The 24,231-nt window shown below is 34.4% G+C and overlaps 1 protein-coding gene and 1 long non-coding RNA gene across 6 annotated transcripts in view; one reads left to right on the forward strand and one right to left on the reverse strand.

The window, feature by feature from the left end:
- The window catches only part of GRIK2 (glutamate ionotropic receptor kainate type subunit 2), a 357,572-nt gene that overhangs the window by 306,345 nt on the left and 26,996 nt on the right, over nt 1-24,231 (forward strand). For all 5 annotated transcript variants that reach the window (XM_064412796.1, XM_064412799.1, XM_064412798.1 and 2 more), the window contains one exon: nt 11,969-12,194. In XM_064412796.1, the coding sequence (XP_064268866.1) occupies nt 11,969-12,194 (226 nt within the window). The remainder of the gene's footprint in view (nt 1-11,968; nt 12,195-24,231) is intronic.
- Nucleotides 8,939-11,300, reverse strand: LOC135296441 (uncharacterized). The gene is made up of 3 exons (XR_010358553.1): nt 11,171-11,300; nt 10,807-10,891; nt 8,939-9,160 (listed from the first exon to the last, which is right to left on the reverse strand). It is a non-coding gene; the product is annotated as an uncharacterized LOC135296441 (long non-coding RNA).

Raw genomic sequence — 24,231 nt, forward strand, 5'->3', positions numbered from 1 at the left:
AAACATCTGGGAGGGGACAGAGCAAGGACAGCTGACCCCAACAGACTAAACGGATGTTCCACAGCATATGGCATTGTGCTCTGCATAAGAAGCTGGGGCAGAAGAAGGGAAGCAGGGGCAGGGTATTTGGAGTGATGGTGTTTGTCATCCCAAGTAATGGGAATTCCACATGATGGAACTCTGTTTTCTTGGGGATGGCCGAACATCTGCCTGCCCGTTGGGAGTGGTGAATGACTTCCTTGTTCTTTGTTTGTGCACACAGCTTCTGCTTTACCTGCTAAACTGTTTTTGTCTCAACTCATGAATTTCCTCACTCCCATAAGTCCCATAAGTGTAATAGCTGATAACAAACAAACCCAGAAATATCATGCTGTATGGTTTGGCATCCCTAGAGTAGGTAGAGCAAATAAGCAAGTTACTGGGATTTCTTTATTCTTACAAATATTCTTAGAAATATTTTGCAAATATTCTTACAAATTTCCTCAAAATGAGGAAATCAAATAGAGGGTAATTAGAATGTAAAGAAAATATTATAATTATGTGATTGTGGTTTGCATATAATTTTTTTTGTTTGTTGTTTCTTTAGACGTAGTAATTGCCTTCTTACATTTTGTACTTAAAGTAAAAACACTGCAAGGGATAAAGTTAGCTGTAGAATATATTTTCTAGAAAAAAAGCAATCATAGCATAATGGCAAATACTGTCATGATCTGAATAGAAAGCGTGGGCTAATTGACAGATGCTATCATATCTGTCATGATGAACATGAATAAACTTTTCCCAGAGATCTTCAGTAAGTTGTCACCTTCCAAAAAGGTTCAATGCAACTATGTCATATAAACAAAAACAAGAATCAAATTATAAGAATACACATGAAAATTAATAATATTAAAATACCTGTCCCTTTGAGAAATGACATTGATTGCTCAGTGTTGATATATTCTACTGAAGTTAGCTATTGCTAAGATGAAATCATAAAAGTTGATTCAGGTTTTAGGACATTCAAAATTGTTTATGGAGCTTTACACCTTAAAGCAAGTAATTTTTCCTTATTAATTTAGTCATTGACAGAAAATATCTTTAACTTATCTGGAGCTATTTATTTATTTTAAAATGAACCAATGGTATATCTGTCCAACTACTGGTCCAGGTGCTCATTAAAAAAATCTTTCATGTTAATTAGAACATTTTAAACAAACTCAACAGATAACTGATATTCAATATAAATATGAAACTATTTCCTTACTTGCTCAAGAAATTTCATCCATTTTGTTTTGTTTGAAATTGTTTGTATTATTTTTGTTTCACTGCTTTTTCTGCTTTTCTTCATGGTATGTGCAAGGAAATCATATTTGTGGTGTTGCTAAACACACAATGGCTTTCAAACTCATAGGTGATCTCTTTAACCCTATCTATGAGGAGTGAAGGGGTCAACCATAGGGTCATACAAAATAATATAGTCATGATAACACATTCACAGTGGAATCAGTTGTGTACTAAAATACAATCACAAACACTAGCTGTGCAGCTGTTAATTTTTGTCAAATTGTGTGGGATCTAGATGTAGTGGAGTAAGTACTATGGTGTAGAATACAGAAAGAATTAAATGAGTTTTCTGTGCTTTCACTCTATTTTTGTTTTCCTTGCCATTTTTTTCAGTCTTATATAATACATATGAACAGCAAAGCATTAAGTCAGTCACCACTAAAGTTGTTAGCTTTTAAAATTGAAATTTAATACATATTTACTTATTGTTTATTGGAATTTTCTAAAAAGGTTGCACATAAATTAGTTTCCATAAAATTCCCTAGAATGGAATTTTCTCAAATATTTCAATTAAAACAAAATAAGGAACACTGTACTCCCAGTTGTTGTTATTATTGGAAACTGCTCAGCAAGATAATTTAGTAGCATCCTGAAAAGGCTGGCTTGTTTTCGTAAACAGATTAGCAGAGATAATGATATAAATTTAGCTAAATTCAACTTAATGGATTCTCAAACTACATCAAAAATTGTGTTTCTCATTAGCTGCTTACTAGATGAATAGCAGAATTACTTTTCTGTCCAATTGATCAATTTACTGAACAGTTTGAAAGGGGAAACAGAATGAGGCGCAGCTATACCCAGCGATTCCATGAAGGAAATGTCTAGAACCCTTGGCCACTGGATCATCATAGAATTATTGCATGATTTGGGCTAGAAGAACATTAAAGATTATCTAGTTCCAATTCCCTTATGATCATTAACAGTAAATTTTCTAGGAGTTATCACATACCAGCCCACATAACCTTTTTCTGATGACACATAGATTTCCACTAGTCCACATCAGTACCTTTCAAATATCTATTTCTTCTCTTGACTGAGTTTCAGAACTTGGATGTCAGAGGCTGTAGAGTAATTATTTCAAGCCATGTTTGAAATGCTACATTATTGATAAAAAATTCTGCTCTGTCCCCAAAATGCATAGATTATAAAGTGTTATTGCTTTTACAATGTGAAACTATAAATACATCAATGTTCAGTGAAGATCACACATGAGACTGCTACTCAAAATGATGGTTTTTTTTCCTCCAAGACTGGATCTACACATTTCAGTTATATATTCAGGCATCGGTATGAGCAATAATTAAGTAATTGGCACAGGATTAGCTGGAGAAATCTTAGAATAATCTATGGCTGAGTGTTGGTGTATTATTTAACATTAACATGACTGATTTAAATCACTGGGTGGTCAAACAAGCCGGTAATTTGTTTTCACATTTTCATTCATTGGAAATTTTCAGTTACTTTATTGCTGCTAATTTTGAACAATTCTTCTGAAAAGAATTCAAATAGAGAAGTTAATAATGCTGGAAAGTGATTTCCACCCCCCCTCCTCTTCTGCTGTACACTTGTTCTGCCTCTTCCCAGTTATAAATAAAGTAGAGCTTTTGTAGAACTTAGTGTTCTAAAGCTATACTATGTCCCTTTCTCTGTTGTACTACATTTATGCTGCCTGGACTCACTTATTAGAGTTGTCCAAATTGCAGGATGCAAGTAAACACATTAAATGTATTTTACTCTAACTTTTGATATGTTGTATGGTTTTATCAGCAATGCAATTTTCTCCATCAATTTCTGGTAAGCTGGGTAGAGGCTCTATATATCAGTACTAAAAAGTATTCAAAACTACATCTTATATCTCTGCTATTGTCTGTGTTTTCTGTACAGATCATTAAACAGTAAACATGTAAATTCATTTAGGTGTGTGGATGAATTCTTGATGATGTATTCATCAGGAACTAGTCTGCCTGAAAAGTTCCTCTGTCTCTTATTATATCTTTTAATTCCAGATATTTTAGATTATTTTTTAAAAGTTATTTTTATTGTTGGAGAAAAGCAGCTCCTTAAGTGTTATGTTGCATATCTTCTCAAGTATGTTGTTTAGGAAACTAAAGGTGTTTAAAGATAAAACTGCCAGAATTATTCTAAGATCTGACAGATTTGCTAACAAAAAATTCTTCTGATCAGTAATCCACCACTCCTCTACACCTCTGATAAAAACTACATATGGCATCAATCCTGTTTGCCTGAATTAACTCCAATTTTCTAGTCACCAAGGTCAGAAAAGTACAGAGAAAGATTCAGCTGTTAGCACATATGGTCCAATGTGGTTGGTAATTTACTTTGTGTAATAAGAAACTACAGAATGCTAAACTTAAATCCCACTGCAAAATGCCTCAGTGGTAGTTTATGCTAATGTATAGAATGCAAATATTTTACATGAGCTATTTTGTGAAGAAATACTGACAGTTATTGTCCATTTTGGATGTCAAGAGTTTTTTTATGTTTATCAACAGAACTGATAGGTGAACTTATTGGGAGAAAAAACTCCGGCAATCTGTCTGTGCAACAAGGCTCATTTTGATGACTATCATTACAAACAATAGTTAATGCTAATTCTACTGCTTGAGTGGTGTCGTTAGGAAAAAAATGACAGTGGGAATTTCATTAAGTTTTTGAAACCTGTGAAGACAATGAAATAATATTTATTTTTAATATGTTTTTTTCTGGGAGAAAAACCCCAACCAATAACAATTAATGGGTTTTCTATCTATTCTGCTCATTCAGAGAGATCTTTGACCAATTAAATGCTGAGTTTGGCTTCTAATGTTGCCAAATAAGTTTATATCAAATCTCAACAGCAACAGTGTTTTGAGCATAGCACATATTAATTTTGCTTTGGATATTGCATAAATATCTCTCATACAGGTATTGATGCTGTGAGAATACATTTGTTAAAATGTGGCATTGTGACAATTCTTCCTCTATTAGAGGTAATATTTAAAGTAATATTTGTGACCTTCATGCACAGTTCCAAAGATAAAACTATGCAGGTAGTGCTTTTGGAAAATGAGATTGTTTTCAGATACAGTGCAAATGAAGTGTGGAGTTCTGTACATGCAGTTTGTATCTCAGAACAGGCAGAGTGAGCAGAAATAAGTTTATCTTTACAAACATGGAGAGTATAGGATATGCTTTAGAAACCGACTAAGTTTATTAAATTCTTATTCCTACTTGTAAAGGTAGAAACCTGCAGAAGTGTGAGATAGATGACACTTGTCATCTTCCACAGTATTTTACAAGAAGAACTCTTGTGACGTTAGTTATTATTCAGTAGAGAACTATATATCATTCTGGTATAAAAGGCAAGAAAGTCTTCTGAAGTCTATTAGTAATTTTGGAGCTATGAAGTCTTTACTTATTTCCAGGTCAAAGCTGATAGCAAAAACTTATTTCAATAGCATTAAAGTTTGGGTTTTTTAACCATAGGTTACTTGAAATATTTAACATTTGTTCAAAATCTTTGTTTTAAAACAAAAAAGTCAGCACAATCAGGGCAAGAGTGAAAATGTCTTTCTCTGAGCACTACATTTTTCATTCCTTGCAGCTCTATTCTTGGCAGAAACACCTTTCCTCTTTTCATTTGTGCTCTATGGACCATAAAAACTGCCGTTATGGAGGAGAGCATACAGCAATGCTGTATGCATTGCTTTTATTGTTTTTATGCTGACACAACAAAATCTAAATTGTCTGGTTCACTTAGGGGTTTTCAGGCCTCAGTGGTTCTGAAAAAATAGGGGGAAAAAAAAATAGAAAAATAGTACTCTGGGGTTATAGCGAATGAGACCAGGAAGAAAAAAGAGTTTCTTTAGCCTTTTTCTGTGATGACTTAGAAGAAGCTAGTCTAATACTTCTTGGAGACAGTCAAATAAAGAATATTGTGTTAAAGAGACTGATATTTATAACTACTTGCTAAACTGTTCAGAAAATTAGATGATACACAGAAGCCCACTTGAATTAAGTTTATCTGTTTGGTGATAGAGGACAGCTAAGCTGATTTAAGTCTGGACTGTGCATGGCATCGTATTATCCTGTGGAGGCCTCAGGTGCAGACATGCAATTAAGACCAAATTGCATTTTACACATAACTCAGCTATGTCAAAATCAGTAATTATAATGCTTTAGTTGCCTCAAAAAATACTTTTAGAGTGTAGAATTAGTTAAGACTTATGAGAAACTAGAAATTGGTTTGGACATTAAAACAAATTTAAATGTACTATTTAAAACCAAGTATCTTCAACAAGATATGATAGTGGTTAGTGAAAGCTAAAAATTAAGTGTGTAAAGCTAAAAATTAATAATAAGCATCATCCTTTATTCTGATTCCTTTAGATATCATTATTTCCTTATATTACTTATATCCTTGTGTTACTGTTTAGTTCAGAAGTCCCAGTAATGCATTGTTGTTGTCCACTTCAGAAACATTGAGTTGTTTGGAGAAAACAGTACCTCTTCCAAAGAATTCAGTTACCTATTAAGAACGGGGAAAGGTGGGTCAGTGTACACAGATATGCATTACAGAAAAAATAAAGTATATGAAGTACACAATGGAGGAAACACATCACCATTGATAGGTATTTGAACAGTAGCAATCAGCCTTTACAAATTTCCATTTGGTGAGACTACAGATGAACACTGTATTTATGTCTCTGTACAATTTATTTTCATTTCTTCTACTGTTCACATTTTTTGGATAGCCTTGTCTTTGAGTTTTGCTGTATTTGTAATTCTTCAGGAGAATTACAGGACACCTTAGGCTGTTTGTTCTCTCAGCTTGTCACATTATGATTTGAAATGAATTCCATTAATTAACTTTGTTGATCTCTCTATTAATGGTACTAATCTTCTGTGGCCGAAAATACTGGAGACATATCCCAGATGTTTTAGAATGTCTATAAACCGTAAGAGGATTGACTATAACATTTGTTTTACCTAAATTTGACGTCTAACCTTCTTATGTTCAGAAAAAAAATCTTGAGCTACATTAGTGCTTTTGCCATTATTAAGAACATCAGAACTGCATTTTCTAGTTTATTTCACAGCTATGTAGATTTAGGTCATATGTCAAAACAAAATGTCAAACCTACAAAGAAGAATAAGGAATGAATAAAATAGCTTACTATACAAACAGTTAAGTTTGGATTCCTATACTTTTGTTCAGGATTTTCAAAACGTCATGTATGAAACAATTGGGATGAGTCCACTAGAATTTCAGGGGAATGAAGAGCAAAAAAAAAGACAGGAAAACACACTCCTCTGCATAATGATGTGTTTGCCTTGGGCTTGGTGTATGAGCCAGATAAAGTCACAATGCTTTTGGGGTTTGTTTGGTTTTTTTCTTTTCTTTCCACCTCCCCCCCTGCCTCCCCCCGCCTCCCCCCCCAAAACAGGAAATTATATATTTTGTTTTGTTTTCTTGAAAGTGCTCAAGGTCAAAATTTGAAGTCTCCAGAAACTCATTAATTACTGTACATAAGGTCATGCTGATAAAGAATCAAAGAAATCAATGAGAAAAAGTTGGAAGGGAACTCTAGAGGTCCCTTACTCTTGTTAGAGGAGATCTGCTTTTCTAGTTGAAACCATAGTGTCAAATTAACTTGTTCAGGGGGCTTGGTGCAAGATTTGTTTATTCAGAGTTACATTAAGCTGTCTCAAATATTTCCAGTAGGCTGATTCTTTGACTTGTCTGAGCCACATGTTCCAGTACTTAGTTTTTTTCATCATGAAGAATTTTTTTCTTAAATTCTCAGAGAATTTCCCATTACCAGCACTGTGTATTGCCTCTTATGCTGTCCCCACACGTCATAATGAAGAGAGTACCTTCAACTTTTCTCTAACATTCTCTTTAGGTAATGGAAGAAGGTGATTAGATTCTCCGTAAGCCTTCCATTCTAGGAAAAAAACCATTTAATATAAATCTTTCTTTAAGAAAGATTTATATAAGTTATCTAATCTTCTGATCACTTTGGCAGGCCCTGTCTAATTTTACAATTTCTTTGAACTCAGAGAACAAGAACTGAGCAGAGCAGTCTTTGTGTGGCTTGAAAAATGCCAAGCATTGTGGTTTAATTACTTCCCTTGTTCTGGGTTTGGCTATAGTCTGCTGATATTACCTGCAGTCTGCTTTCCTGCTGCAGAGATGGTCTGCTTAGTTATGTTCTGCTGGCTATCTTGGCACCATAAATCCTTTTCAGCCAAGATTCACTCCTGCCAGCCAATTCCCAGCCAGTATGGATGCTTGGGATTACTTTTTCCCAGCATAGACTTTGAATTTATCTTTCTCAAATCTCATACATTTCTTGTTATACTAATTTCCAAACCTTTTGTGACCTATCTGCATGGTAGATCTTTCTTTCAGTATTTTTACCTCTCCTCTCTGTTTCATGTCATCCACAAACTTGATGAGGATGCTTTCAGTACTATTTTCCCAACTGCTCATAAAAATACTGAGTAGTATCAGGTCTAGGACTGATCTTTGAGGTAGTCAAATCTTGACAAAATGCTAATCTGGCTTGAGATGTTAGCCATGACTTTTTTTGCCATTTCTCTACCTGTAGCTGCTCCATCTGTCCAGTGCTTATCCTTCCAGGTTGTCATCAGAGATGTTTTGAGAGACCATGTTCGACACCTTGATAAGGCTCATACGTATTGGTTTTTTTGGAATCCCTCTTCATATGCCATTCTTTTTGTCAGTGCAAATGTGTAAGTGATGAGCGAGTGAAGTAATTCAGAACTGATATTTCATAGTTTGCCCATTAAATAAGGTCAGCATGAATGGGCATAGTTCCTTTAGCTTTAAAAAAAATCCATGAATCAACTTTAAGAAAAGTGACTTGTGTCCACTAAGCATACAGTGCTCAAGAAAACAAAAGTCACAAAGCTGTTATGCTCAGACTCTTAAATAGAAAATATTGCAGTAGCATTGGAAATCTGTGGGGTTTTTTCCCTCATATAATGATTGTGATGATTTAATTCTCATGTGGTGGAGAATGCTTTCATAAAATATATCAGTACTGGGTTGCTGACTTTTTTTTTTTTTTTTTCAAAATTTAATCTTAATTACCTTCAATCTTTCCTTAGTTACTACAGACACTTTTGAGTTGAAATATTACATGGGTGAAAGCAAAGCTGAAGCATTTTCTGTGGCACCTAAATGCTTTTAGAAGCCAGGAAAGAAGTTGTAAGCTATCATTAAAATAAAAATCTCCATTAATGGATCTGTAATTTTTCCTTCATAGAGAAATGTCAGAATTAGCCTGGCACATTTTTACTATGCATTTATTCGCTCTTGACTTGTATTATGAAGCCTGCTTCCATGTACTTTGATCCTTGTTTATTCTGTCATATTTTCAACATTCTGATATTTTTCTAACCTTGTGGTCCAGAGTCCTGCTGCTCAGATATTTCTTTCCAAGCCAGTGCTCCAGGATGGAGCAGTAAGTAACACATTACTGACAATGACTCATTCTGTTTCCAGACTCATATTTATACATAGCATTAGACTATGACTAACTTAGAGCCTTTGCCATGGTTCCATTTGTGGTCCCTGACAAGCACAGTTATCTTCCAATGATGTTTAATTCATGAATGCTGAGTATGACACTGACAGTATCCTCTGAATGTCATTGTGAGAGCTAACTTTTATGCATCAGTTCGATGCTGAAATGAGTTTCGAGATTTGCTTAATCTTTTCATTTCCAGCTTTCCTATTAGATAGTTCTCCTTTTTCTTCCAGTGAAATTCAAGGCATAGGCAGATTCTTATGTCTTCAGTATTCCTGAGGGAGCACAAGCATGGTAAATCATGTCATCACAAGTTATCTTATGCAAATATCATTTCTGGTTGATTTCAAGTTAGGTTGGATTTCCCGACAGAGATTTCCAGTTAGATGAAACAATATGGTGAACTAACCCAGATAAAATAATACACTTCATTGATGGAATATATAGGTTGATTAACCAGATTGATTTGCACACAGTGAAAGAAGGTGGAAAGATAATATAAATTGGAGCATCTGCTTCTAACAGTATGAATGATACAGTCAAAACCACAGGAAGCATGTTGGAGTGTCATTATCTTTAATTCAATGTCAAATGGGCCCCTGATGCTTTTCACTGTTCTCACTTCTTGATTTTCATCAATAAGTCTACTGAGTATTTTGGCAAACACAGGATAACTATTTGTGGTTATATTTTCCTAAATCAAATGAAGAAGGTTTTTTAATTTAAGATTGGAAAAATAAAAAAAAGTGCATTTAAAAAAACCCCAAACATAGAGTTCAAAATTAGACTGGCCTTATTCCCTGGCATAATTTCAGCTTCTAGAGGTGGAAGAAAGTAGTGCAAAATCATTCAATTTTTGTGCACTTTCTATCACCCTTGACAACTTTACAGTGGTGAATCATGTGCACTGGTAGAGTAGGTTTTGTGTTCTCTTTATTAATCATGTGTAGACTGTTTTAATGTTTTCATTTCATTTTAATCATTCCAGTAAATGAGCTGTCCTGTGCAGGAGCTTTCTCTGATTTTGTTGACAACTTTTTTTCTTTTCTTTTCAATAGTAGCAGTGGCTTCATCCTAGCTGATTAAATCAGTCATCATAATATAAACACTCTGTCCTTTAAAGGATATTGTATTTTTTGACATGTTCTAATGGCTGAGTAGAAAACAACCATTCCCCTTGCTAATATTTTTTCATCCTGGAGCTTATTTTTTTCTTAACAAAAATAGAAAAAAACCATATGTATTAGAGTTCTTTTTTTTTTGGTTGTATCTCATTTGGCTTTTCCTTCCTGCCCCCCAACATGTGTCAGCAATGTGCATCTAACCAATTGCTAAAATTGTTTTCTCTGCCAATGCTTTATATTGCTAAGATTATTTATAGTAGTTAAAAAAGTTACTGGGGTTAAGACTGTATGATAAGATAATTAAATAAAGGTTCTCGGTAAAATTTTACAAATATTGAAAAACATTTATTTCCACCCTATCTGCGTTATACATTAGCTTTGATTCCTACAGAGGTGATATGCATTTCTTGAAGTGTATTATGCTACAATGCAATATTAAATGCTTGCAAGAGTTGTTTGATTTAAAAAAAAAAACAACAAAACAAACATTATGAAGAGAGACCCTGTCTGTTTGGTTGTCTCTATTCTATGTGTTCACAGAATATTCTGAAGAGACATTCTTTCCTTTTACATTGTTACTAAAATCTTTTGCAATCAGGCCAAGATTATGTTCAGTACAATAACAGTGCAAAAGTCAGAGCCCTAAAAGTCCTCAGTTTTGTTAGCATTGACACTAGACTTAGTTCAAATGCTTGATTTAAGTCCCCAGGCATAGTGAAAGAACTCTTGGATTGTATTTCAGAAGAGGGACAGAGTAATCTCTTTTTCTATATAAATGTTCTTTTCATTCCACATACACTGCTAATTCTCTTTTGGGTCAGAATTGCTGGATGTCAATCATCTGAACTTCAGAAATGGTTGTAGTGTCAATTTCTTCCAGACCTAATGGCAGAAATATGTTTAAGGGTGACATCAAAAGAGGAAAGACATCTTAGAAAGTTTGATAGTACTAGTGTTTACATGGTATTTCTAATTTTTTTTTTTTACAAGGCAAAATTTAATATTACAGAACATTTTCTGATACGTCTTGAGCTTGCAGTGTTATTAAACAGATGGGAAAAATGTGGTATAAAATGTTCAGTATTTCTAGTAACTTCAGTTTATCCAGTCATTATAATCTCTTAAGCACTGTGTTTTACAGAAATGAGAGAAGGTAATTACCTTCTTTTTAAACCAACTCAGGTGAAAAAAGGAAGCAACTCCTCTGTAGTTTCACAGCATCAATTTCTTCCAAACTACTGACTCCTTTGTCCCAAATTACTGACTCCTTCCTACCACAACAGTTCTTTGTATTCTGAAAATATTATATCAGAAAACACATATTAATTTTTAGGACTTACAGTAGTGCATTTCTGTAAGGCAAGCTAGCCTTACTATGAACTGACAGTGATATTATCTCTCACCTAAAATCTTTCTCCAAGTATTTTTCTCCTGTATGTTAGATAAAATGTTATCTGCCTCTCATTCACAAGTGTTTTCTCCATACACTGCCATCTGTGAGCACTTTCAGTACTTCAGATTGCCATGCTATGCATTAGGTTTTCAGAACTGTTCAGCTCAGTGATTGAAATAAGAGCGAAATTTCACTTGTGCCAGAATCCCAGATTCTCCTACAAAACTTAACAACATAGTTTATTATCATTGCTAGAGTGAAATACTTAACAGTTTTCCACTGACCTCAAGTACTTGTATGCCTTCTTCCAACATAAAAACATATAAGCAATAAAAACCAGATCAACAATAGATATTTCCCATTGGACAATCTGTCCAGTTGTTTATTTTTAAATGAAGATGAGAAGTACAAGTGAGATGAAAGACACAGATATCCTTAGAAAATTGCCTTGGTAAAACCTGATGTGATAAAGTCCGAGAGGAGAGCAATGTGCAAATTGAGAGCTTGCTTTCACTCGTATAAGCATGTTATTCTTACTCATATTGCATTTAATATTTGTCTTTCAGAAATCCAAAATCTCCACTTATGACAAGATGTGGGCCTTCATGAGCAGCAGGAGGCAGTCAGTACTTGTCAAAAGTAATGAAGAAGGTATCCAACGCGTGCTTACCTCTGATTATGCATTTCTAATGGAGTCGACAACCATTGAGTTTGTCACACAGAGGAACTGTAACCTAACACAGATTGGAGGCCTGATAGACTCCAAAGGTTACGGCGTTGGAACTCCCATGGGTAGGTGATATGTCAACCACTTGTTCTCTGTTCATTAATCTCAGTTGCTGCTGCAGCATAGGAAACATTCCATACACTGTTTCTTTCTCTACATTGCTAGCCCTTCCTTTATTTTAATTTGTCAACCAGGTACAATACATATTCTGTCAAAGTTTATGGATTTTATTGTATTTTCAAAAAAGAAAACAGTTGTTACTTTATAAATAGTTGTATATTTTCATATGATAAATTTGTCTTAAGTGGTGCATTCTGTATGTTCAACAACAACAGTACTGTTCACAGTACTTTATTTTATTAGAAAAGGTTTTAAATATGTTTAAAATCTCTGTGTTTAAAGAACAAAGTCCTAGTAGTGGAAGGCTTGTACTAGCAAGTGAGGCTGATTCTTTTAAAGTGAGAGGGCTAATTGCTGAGATTGCTAAAAGAGGAGGAAAAGATTCCAAACCATGCCACAGACAAAACAAATATTGATTTACCCTTGTGTAATATGGGTTTTCATATTGGCTTAGAAATTCCAATCGTTCAAGTATTTTCCAGGTCAGCTGCTTTTTACTAAGTACAAAACTTTAGTTGCAAGACTAAAAGCCAACTACAGGTATTAGCTTGGTTGTAGCTTGGCTCCTAGAATCCACAGAAGGGGATTCAGCAAGAACTGAGTACCCACTGAGTACACTGCAGTGATTTTTTCCAAGGAAATGAGGTGAAGATCCAGCATTAGATTTCAGGATAGATGGGAATGAAAATGGTGTCACACAAAGACTGTGAGTACCACACAATAATTCTACTTAATATTGTAAGGTGGTTCTGCTGACTTATTTCTCAGGGACATATTTATTTAAACTTAATTTTGAACATTGATGTGGATATATTTTTATTTTTTCTCAGGTAGGTCTTAAGTTTAATACTGTTTTTATCTGTGTTAATAAGATATGTTAAATCATTGCACTGGGAAAGTTGTGTCCAGTGCTATAATTCAAGCACATGGAAAGGAATATTAAGAAATAAAGTTTAGTGGAATATCTTGGATAAAGAGGTACTTAGTATTATCAAATACAGATTCGCCTATGTATTGGATCTATTTACTGCTACTTCAGTAACATCTCTGAAATTTTCATTATTTCAGTAATTTTTTATGCAATGCACACCTGCTGAAGAAATTATGATTCTGTTCACTCTGTCTTTGAACAGTTAGTTGCTAGGAATCTAGTAGTGATTCAAAACAATTTTTCCACTCTGTTCTATTGTGGCTCTTGCATTGCTGAATATATTCTATAGATGTGCAAGTGACAGAATAGGCTGCTGGTCTCTTTGGCATCTTATGTTTCTTATTTATAAACCTTTTTGTTATTTTGATGATAAAACCCACCTTCCATTTAGGTTTAGTATGGAAAAAGTCAAATCTTAGGAATATTTTATAATCTTTAAATAATCTGCGTGCAAACTTGTGAAGCATCTGAGGTATGCCCCAGAAATTTAAGTGAACATTGAAATGCCAAACTGATAGGAATCAGAGAGACCAAAACAGTCTAGAAATTGTTCTGTTTATGTGTAAGTCAGAGAAGCATCATAAACACCAGAGAAAACAGCTTTAAAACAATGATAAATCCAGGAAGAGAATTCTGGAGTTTAAGTTTAGGGGAAGAAATGTTGAATGTAAAGAGCCAAGGCAGTTGAGTAAACTTTGTGTTGGTCTTTGTTCCCTTCTTTATATGGGGACAGAAGGCACTATTCCTTCACTAATTTTGAGTCATATCAGAGACATAATTTAGCTCTTATTCATCTGCAAGACTCCAAGTAACAACAAATTATCTGCGTCAAGAGAAATACTAGTGTTGTACAAGTGGATATGTGAGCTAACAGTTGTCTTGAATGAAGATGAAACAAATAGAGGACATACCTGCAGGAATCAGCAGTCACCAAAGGAGGTAAAATAAGAGTTAAAAAAAGTTTTAAACTTAACAAAAACAGTTGAAGAAAGATCTGAAAAAAAAGATGACAGCTTCATAAGGGGAAATAGAACAGAATGTAAAACAGGATGTAATGTAAAATTTTTCGCAAAAAAAATGAAGGTAGAACAAAACAGCATCTGGGGCTTTCCCAGAACAGCTAAGAATAAGAGATTAATTCAATATTTCGGCAGTATCTATGAAATGCTGTTGAGAGAGCTGACATTTATAATGGGTTTATATCCTCTGTATTAGGTGCACAGTCTCAGAGGAAAGGGATTGTGCAACCTCTGCTAGAATGATGCATAGTTTTCACATACATTTGAAAGGAATCCTTATAAAGCAGCATTTCCATTATGTCTGTCAGAATAGTTTTTTAAATATTTTGCTTTATTGGAGCTAAAAAGTATTACAGAGCAGTGGATAATGCAAAATATTCTCATGCATTATAGCTAATCTCATTTCTACAGGAAAAAATAATTCTGGAGACTTTAAAAAAACTAAAGACATGGTTCTATCTATAGAAGTAGATTACATCATTATTTAATGACTATGAAGAAGTTTATAGACATATAACTGCGTAATATCTTTTTAGAGTTAATAATCCTACAAGTAACTTGTCAAGTGCTTGGAAAACTGCAGTGTGATGGCTTCACATACAAAATATATGCTACTGCTTTTGCCTATTTGAGAGGCCACTTGTCTCCAAGAACAATACAGAACTACTTGTGTTTATAGAATCATAGAATTGCAGAATATGCTGTGTTGGAAGGGACCTGTCAGGATCATTGAGTCCAACTCATGACCCTGAACAGGGCACTCTAAAAATCACACCATGTACCTGACAGCATTGTCCCAACACTTGAACTCAGACAGGCTAGATGCTATGGCCACTTCCTTGGGAAACCTGTTCCAGGGCCCAACCACCCTCTGGGTAAAGAACCATTTCCTAACATCAAACCTAAATATCCCCTGACTCAGCTTCGTGCTGTTTCTGGTCTTGTCACTGCTCACCACAGTGAAGTGATCTGTACCTGCTCTGTCTCTTCTCCTCATGAGGAATCTGTAACTGCAATGGGGTCTCCCCTTTGTCTCCTCCGGGCTGAACCGACCAAGTGACCTCAGCTGCTCCTCATAAAGCTTCTCCTCCAGACTCTTCACCACCTTTGTGGGCCTCATTTTGATGCTCTCTAGTAGTTTAATGTCTTATATTGTGGTGCCCAAAACTGCCCCCAGCACTCGAGGTGAGGCTGCCCCAGTGTGGAGCAGAGCAGGACAGTCCCCTCCCTTGCCCAGCTGTGATGCTGATCCTGATGCAGAATCCGGCACTTGCCCTCTTTAAACTTCATATGGTGTTACAGGCATGGTGTTGGGAAGATATAGATGTCATCTGCAAAATTTACAAAAAATCCAGTTCATCATCAGGAACAGTGGCTTGAAATTGCAGAAGTCTTTGCACATAAGGTTAAACTTGCAGGAAGCAGTTGTTACAGATCTTATGTTGACTGCAGTAGAAAGGATATGGTTACTTTTGGAGAGCAGCACCAAAGGAAGTAGGTGCAACATATCTTGATCATTTTGAAGACAATATGATAATAATTAGTGAGAAAATAATTTGCTTGAGTTTAAGCAGCTACAAGAAAAAAATCTAAAAGCTTTCCTAGCAGAAAAATATTCTATCAGTTTATGACAATCACTTGGAAAATGCAACCAAGCAAATGTAGCACCAGTTTAGAGTACTGCAATAAAGGTTCTCTGCTCATGGTGTTAATATTTTAAATTTAGAGGAAGAAAGTTACACAAGATTAGGAAGAAAAGAAAAAAAAGTCCAAAAAACCAGTGAGTGGATCAGGAAGTACATGGGTATCAATTCTTACCCCAAAAAATTGGAGAAGCAAATTATGAGTTTACATGATTATTTTATTTCCTCTAAAAGCATTAATGAAGTAAAGAAAGTTTAGATTGCTAAAATGCAACTTTGAGGAAGCAAATTGGAAACAATGTACTTTTTTCTCAAAATAGGATTTTCAGAATCAGAACACATCTTTAAAATCAACAAGATACAGTGATACTTGAGATGCAAAGCAGAATTCTTTATGGTATATTTGCAGCAGTGAAATATAAACTAGGGAGAGTCAATTTGGCAAATTATGCATACAATGACTAGTTCTCATGATATAAGTTTTTAAATTAAAGTTTTGTATGCACCAGAATGCATTTTCAGTCAGTCTCTTCTGATGCTAGGCTAAAAAAAACTTTATTTATAAGGAAAAGAGAACAACAGACCTGGGATGAAATGTCTTATAGCAACTGATATTTTGAAGCAGATAAGGGGGAACCTTGTAAAGCGTGGTGTTTGCTTTGTTGTCTATCTTTATTGTTTATAGCTTTGTAACAAAGAGTATAATTGTTGCTCTGCTAAAGAATATTTTTAAATTTTTTTTTAATCTTCCAGTTTGAAGATCCACATGCAATGGGTTTTTATTTGCTTCATTCTGGCATGTTTTATCAGGAGGCAGATATTTTGCCAGGTGTGTGTTCTTCATTGGTGAATCTGAGAGAGAGGAAAATTATTTGCATATTTTTGTCAACATGGTGTATAGTTGCTTTCTAATTTCTATCATATTATAGTAATATGTATTGATATTACCCACAGTTATCTATTAGAAATGCACATGAGTGTCTTTTAGTGGTTGGAATTTGTCTTTGTGGGGGCATTCACCTCATCATCCAATATTGATGTTCAAGGGAGGAATGAGGGGTGGGAAGGAGGGAAAAAGAAAGAGAGTAAAAAGACACAAAAAGACAATTAACAAAGCGGAAGTGGGAAAGGAGGATGGAGGGAGAACAAACACTTTGGGTTTGCAGGGTAACTTATGCTTTCCGTTACAGATAATCTGAAGTGTTTATTATAATTTCCAGTAGTTTCAATTTCCCATTTCATCATCATGTCTGTTTAAGATTTGGGTTCTTGAATATAGCCTTGTTGGGCCTAAATTTACAATTGCAGTGAGCTCCTAAATGTTTATGATACATCCAAATGCTTATGGTCATCCTATCAAACATATTTTAGCATTATTTTCAAGACAACCTAGACTGTCCAGCAATCTATTTTTTAGGTCATACTGAAACACTGTTAATGTGAATTTCCTACAGTCAACATGCTGCAAAACACAACAATATTAAGCGATAAATGCTATGTTATAATGAATATTTATTAACATATTTGCTAATGTGAGCCACATGGAAGGTTAGAAATGTAGTTTTTATACACTTTATGTTAAAGCCTTAATGCTCTGTGAAGCTACTTTCTCCTTTTCTTGGGTATTTTTTTGTTTGGGTTTTTTTTTGTTGGTTTGTTTGGGGTTTTTAAATTTCTTTTTCCTTTCAGTTTTCTACTTTCCAGTTGAAAGGAACATAGTTGAAATCATCTTTTGGAAAAATCATACTTCATCTCTCTGGGATGGTGTTTCAGGTTCTTATTTCTTTTCTAAATTCCTCTTTCTCTTCAGCATGTTTGACAGCAGGCTACTTCCCATCTGGCTTGGGCAGATTTTCTTCTGAAATGCCATTTGCTTCAGTGTTGAACCTGGAGCACATAGATGGCTGACAAGTGAATATTTGGAACTGATTCCACATGAATAGATCTACTGAGCATGCACCTTTCAGATCATCTGCCTTTACGTGGCAGATGAGGAGTATCCTGTCGGTATATGCCAGATGAACTCTCTGTGTGTGGAGATATATGCAAAGTAATGCCTTTGACATTTTGAAAATGACAAATGGTGTGTGTAAGTAATCTTAGAAATTGCATAAATTTCTTCTAGCTCTTAAGAAATGTGAAATGGAGAGCAGTATGTAGATATGGTGCACAGAAGAAATTAGAGCTAGTCATTTCTCTAATGTTTTTCTATTGCTGAGCTACAGGAAATTTCAGAATTAGATTAAGAGGGGGCTTTAGTGGTGTAGCAGTGATGTTCCTAAAACACCTGATAATTGTAAGGCAAAAAAAAATATGAGAAAATGGTGAAATACCCACTTCTTTATCCTTTATTCCTTTGTAGTTAATACAATCAAATTCTGCTATTAATATCAATAATGCCTCACTTGCAAAATATTATAAGAAGAATCTTTGAATATATTACATGATTTTCTTAACTTTTGCAAGGTTTTTTGAGTAACTCTTCACTAGCTGTGGTCAAGCAGATCAAACTATGACTCTTCTAGACCATATCACTCTTTGTGTCCCTGGCACTTCCATATTGATCGACTACCAAGACACCCTGAGAAATGTTGGAAAGGGTTTAACATTTAGATCTTTGAAGGCTAATTGTTAACTCAAAAATTGTTTTAAAAAACCCCTAAAAACTTCGCTCCCCTGGCTATATAGAGACTCTTCACTGTGCATGGGCAGAAAATACATCTCTCAGGACACAAATGATGTAAAGTGATGTGTTTTGGGGTCAACATTTCCAGCATTTCATTGCAAAGATTAGTCTTACATAAATACCCATTACAAAAAGTTACAATTACTTGCATAGTAACATGGATACAGTTATGAAAATTAATTTGTATAAGTGCATAAAATAGATCTGCATGGGGGATATTTATAAATTCACAATAGAAAGTTGGCAACTAGTATGATGCAAGCCAGTTATACCTCACATGTCAAAAAGAAAAATGTATGAGTAAAATCAAGAGTATTCCAGCAGAAATGCATTGGCTGCAGACCCCAGATATCAGCACAATCACTTAAGTCCAAAACATGACACAAAACTTCAAGGTTCTCATGTTCTATTGATTCACAGGTACCTTTTTCAGTGAAGTTTTCTTTTCTGTGAATTCAAAAGAAATGTCAAATAAAATGTCCTTTTTTACAGACATTTTTACCTCTCACAAAAAAAGCCATAGTTTTCACAGTACATTGTTCTAAGAGATTCTCAAAATTGTGCCCACTCACATATGAATACCAAAAAATCTCTTTGGCCAACTAATGTAATATGCACAACAGTTATGTGTAGAAATTTTTTTTATGGATTTTTGCATAATGTAACCAATCTTAACATTTAAAAATTTTATTTTTGTAAAATCAGACCCAAGAGTGAGGTTAGTTCCCTTTCTTTTGTAATTTTTTCAAATTTCAGTCAGCTGTGTAGCATGTAATTAAACTGCTGTTTGAAGATAGTGTAATTCATATAATTTCATCAGTCACAGAATCTAGAAAGAGTATTTCACACTCCATTCACTTAAATTAAAGATTCCACTGCATAAAAAAAAGAATTTCAGACAATAATTTATGATCTGCTACTTGATATCTTCTCTAGGAGTATGGCTTAATTAATTATTTATATTTATCTAACACATTAATAAATTAAATAAAGTAGCATTATTCCTACCTCAGTGATAGGCTGCTGGATTCAAAGAGAATTTAAACAAATAAATTGTTTAATCAATGAATGTGTAATAGTTAACTCTCATGTTGTGTCCTGTAACTATGTATAGATTCAGCTGTTTTTTATTACCTGTTCTGTCTCTAGGGAGTGACCTATAAGAAGTATTCACAATAAAAGTATTTATATTACAATATGGAATTTTTAAGCTGACCTGACCATGTTCTTAATGCAGGTATTTTACAAAATATTTCACTATCTGCCTTTTTTTAAGGTCATGTTTCCAAATATAGAAAATTTTAAAATGGGCACAGTAGGGCATATAAATTACTCAAGACAGATCTTTTAACAGATGCTTATAATTTCAAATACTTAATGTATTAAAAAAAATCAATTATTCATTTCCTAAATATGCAACAGCAAGTGAAAAGAATTGTTTTAACTCTCCCTTTACAGTTTAGCCAGCCTCCTTCCCTGCTACATTTATTATTTCAGATTGATTTTTCAGCCTGCTTGTTTGTTTTTTGTTTTTGTTTTGTTTTTGTTGGGGGTTTTTGGGGTTTTTTTGGGGTGGGGGTTTGTTTGTTTTTGGGGGGTTTTTTTGTTTGTTTGTTTGTTTGTTTTTGGGGTTTTTTTTTTGTTTTGGTTTTCTTTTGGGTTTTTTTGTAAATGTCTAAAAATTAGTTTACTTTTGGGGCTTGCCTGCAAAATAAAAAGTAGGTAAAATAAGAGTAAATGCCCTGTAAATGTATGACTAGCACTTCATCATCCTATAGATGTGTGGGATGTTGTCCCCTATGTTTTTTCTAGCTTTTAAAAGACCAGATGAATAGCATATTTGAACAGGATGTGTGGGAATGGTTTAAAGCTGCACCAGGAGAGTTTTAGACTGGACATTAAGAAGCATTTCTTTATCCAGAGGGGGGTCAAACACTGGAATGTACTTTCTAGAGAGATGGTTACCCCAAGCCTATCATTGTCCAAAAGACATTTGGACAATGCCTTTACCGATGTGCTTTTACTTGGTCAGCCCTGGATTGGTCAGGTAGTTGGACAAAATTATTGTTGTAGGTCCTTTTAAAATGAAATGTTCTGTTTTGTTCTGTTCTGGTTTATTCCTTTGATGCCATTTTTATACCGTTCATTTATTTTTCTTTTTTTTCTTTCCCTTTTTTCCCATGTCCTTTTTTTTCCACTTATTTTCTTTCTCTTTGCTTTTACACTTAGAGAAGGTTACTAGATACACCAAAAAGATTGGGTTGGAGTGTTAGGTTTTAATCACTAAGTGCTTTCAACTTACTTTAGTATTCCCAGTATGATTTAATGTAGGTAATCAGACCAATTACTTTACTTCAATTCTTACAATGTTCAGTTCTGACAAAGTGTTTTCTTCTTGGTAAGAGGATGAAGTTCTTTGTTGCTTTTCCAACTGCTTTTTGAGGACAGATTTGAAGGAAAGACTTTTTTACCTAGAGAAGTGTTTGACAAGAGACTTTTACATGCCTACTGCTTCCATTCTGTGGTGCTTTTCTCTGTTCCAGCACATTTGCACAAACATTCCTGCACATTTTCAGCCTGTTCCTCTAATTTTAATAGAAATTAAAATTAGAAACAACAGGGATAGGAAGGATTTAAAGATTGATTTTGTGAACCACATTATTTATTAAATTAAAAAAAATAAACTAACAAGAAAACCTAAAGCCAGCCAACCAACCAAACAAAACAAATCTCCCCAGGCATAACATTTCTATCTCTAATATATGTGAATACAAAAGTAAGACTGAAGTTTCACTGTCATGTCAAACTGCCATAGGGCTGCTGCACTTTGTAAAAACTGACAGCTATTTGTGCTGCTTTTGTGAACTAAGCCAGCAGAATAATGCTCATCTTTTTTTTCATGAAATTATTTTGCTTCATATTTGTCTACACAGCTGCTAATGAGGCCAGAAGTTTTCATAGTATGAAGGAAACAGTGATAGTAGGCAAACAGGGATGTGGAAGAGAAAATGGGATTTCTCCACAGGCAGCTGTGAGGTCAAGTCTGAAGACATCCTGAGAGACTTCCCTGCTTTCCTGTAGTTTCAAAAAGGTCTAATGTATCTCTCAGTAGCAGAAACAAAACAGTTGTAATTTAACTGATGTGAGTGGATACAGTGAAGAAGAGAGCTGTCTAAGTGACTTTTCCATATGTTTAAAATTGTTATTTTCTCAATACTTGGCATTCATTCTATCTCAAAGTTTGCAGAACTTGAGTATCATGCCCTTCACATTGGTGCTTCTTTTTTTATCTTTTTTTTTTTTTCTCCTGGAGGTCTAGGCTAAGAATCAAAGAACATTATGGAAGTAAGAGAGCCACAAGAAATACTGGGTAATAATAAAAACATTAGAAGAAAAAAAAAGGATCCCATGGACTCTTTCAAAAGTAACTGTTTGGAGTTTATAAATATTCCTTACTCTTTGAAGTTAAGTCCTAACTGTAGCTAAGGCTGCTTTCCATATCCTGACATAATTCTCTTTTCACACCTCCACCAAACTTAATTTTGAAGAGCTGTTTTGAAAACTTTCCTTAAGACTCAAGCAAGACTAGAAAACAATGCTAGTGAGCACAATGACTGGCACTGAACGTTATTGGCACGTTTATTTCCACTAATGCATACATTTGACAGTCAGTGATCAATGCAGAAATTAATTTTAGATTTTTTTTTTTTCCAGAAGACACAGGCAGGATTTTTTTCCCTTAAATATTTTTTTTTTACTTTTCTTAAACATTAAACAATTTTCTAAAATCAGAATTCTATGCTGCCTTGTTTGAAAAAATAAAAGAAAAACAGGCTCCACAGAGACAGAGTTAGTGAGATTTGCTTCTACTCTTCCAGTAACTCTGTTGTGTCTGACACTGGTGGGTAAACAGAAGGTCTATTATTTTTACACATCTATGATCAAATATATTTATGTAAAACCAGCAAAGCCACAGATATGAATGATACAGAAACCTTTCAAAAAGCAGTTTCAAAACTGAAAGGAATAACAGGTAAATTATGTATCAATTTAGTCCCCGAAATTGTTAAAAATACACTTGGTTGATGTAACTGAAACAAAATTCTGCATATCTGAAAATAGTGAACAGTTTGGAAGTTTAAAATTTTCATTTTTACTAACGTATTCCCAGATTTTTTCTGTAAAGTACGAAATCCAGTCAACATTGGCTGTTGATTTAATCATTGTTGTGATTTCAGAATCTGTAGCTATTTCCTTCTGATACTGTGTGGGACACAAGATATCTGAGACACCTTTGTTAGTTGTTGTAAAGTACTGCTCCTGGAAAAAAGTTTCCATCTCATAGTCCAGAAATCTACTTAAAAACTGTGCATATTTTCTTATGTATACATATACCCTTAGTTAATAAAAAAATCACTTTGAATACAAATACATGACATGCAAACATCTTCCCACTGCCTATAGTTTCCAAGATCAAAAGTAGTAGTAGTAGTAATAATAATAATAATAATAATAATAATAATAATAATAATAATAATAATTCTAAGCAATAATTTATTTTCATGGTTAAGACACCCTAGATCTTTTGAAGCTACTTGTTACCATCAGAGCACATATATTACATAATATGAGAATTTTTTACTGGTCCTTGGAGATGAGACTTATAAACAAATCCGTCTCTGTAGAAATAAATAGGAAACCATGTACCAAGACAGAATGCCTTTTTCCTATGCTTTCCTGCACTTAGTCTGTAATCCTTCATACAATATGAACTGTAATATTCATCACTTATACATGTATAAAAGTGCTGAGCTTCAGTTCTCTTATAACTAAAACAAATTAATACATTTGTCTTCATTAGTTGAACATAGTGAAAAAAAATATGCAAATTATTTATTTTTATGCAGGTCAATCCATGTATTGAAACTAATTTCAACTGCCTGAGCAGTTAATTTATCATTTCTGAAATGTAAGAATGTGTAAATGTTTTTTATAGTTGCCTCAGGATTACGAGCATATTGAATCACCTTCTGGGAGGCATGCTGAGACTGAGCTTTGTATCAACAAGGAATTGCCAAAACACTTAACATCCTGTAGTGTTTGTGAGCTGACTCTGCCTTAGAGAAGGGGCTTCTAGTAGGAACTTACCAAACAGATATAACCAAAGCAAAGACATTATTCAAACTTCATGTTGATGTTATTGTGACTAGGACCATAATGTATGGTATTCACATATATTAGGTAAATGGTCTAGGAGTAAGTAATACGAGAAGCAACTGAGGCAGTTGGGGTTGTTTAGCCTGGAGAAAATGAGGCTTAGGGGAGACCGTCAAGAAGGTCAGCCTTTTCTCCCAGGCAACTAACAGGACAAGGGGAAATGGCCTCAAGCTTCTCCAAGAGAGGTTCAGGTTGGACACGAGGAAGAATTTCTTTGCTGAAAGTAGTGGCAAGTACTGGAATGGGGTGTCCAGGGAAGTTGTGGAATCACAATCCCTGCAAGTGTTCACAGAACAACAGGATGTTGTACTTTATGCCATGTTTTAGTTGACAAGGTGGTGTTTGGTCAAACGCTGGACTTGATGATCTCGGAGATCTTTCCCAAAACTAATGATTCTATGATTCCATGAGTCTATGGATTGGGTTGACAAAGACTCATCTACAAATTTAAAATTTCTCTGGCCTGATACATTGCCGTTAATTTAA

This window comes from Passer domesticus, chromosome 3, assembly GCF_036417665.1.
Source record: "Passer domesticus isolate bPasDom1 chromosome 3, bPasDom1.hap1, whole genome shotgun sequence".
In the NCBI taxonomy this organism is placed as follows: domain Eukaryota; kingdom Metazoa; phylum Chordata; class Aves; order Passeriformes; family Passeridae; genus Passer; species Passer domesticus.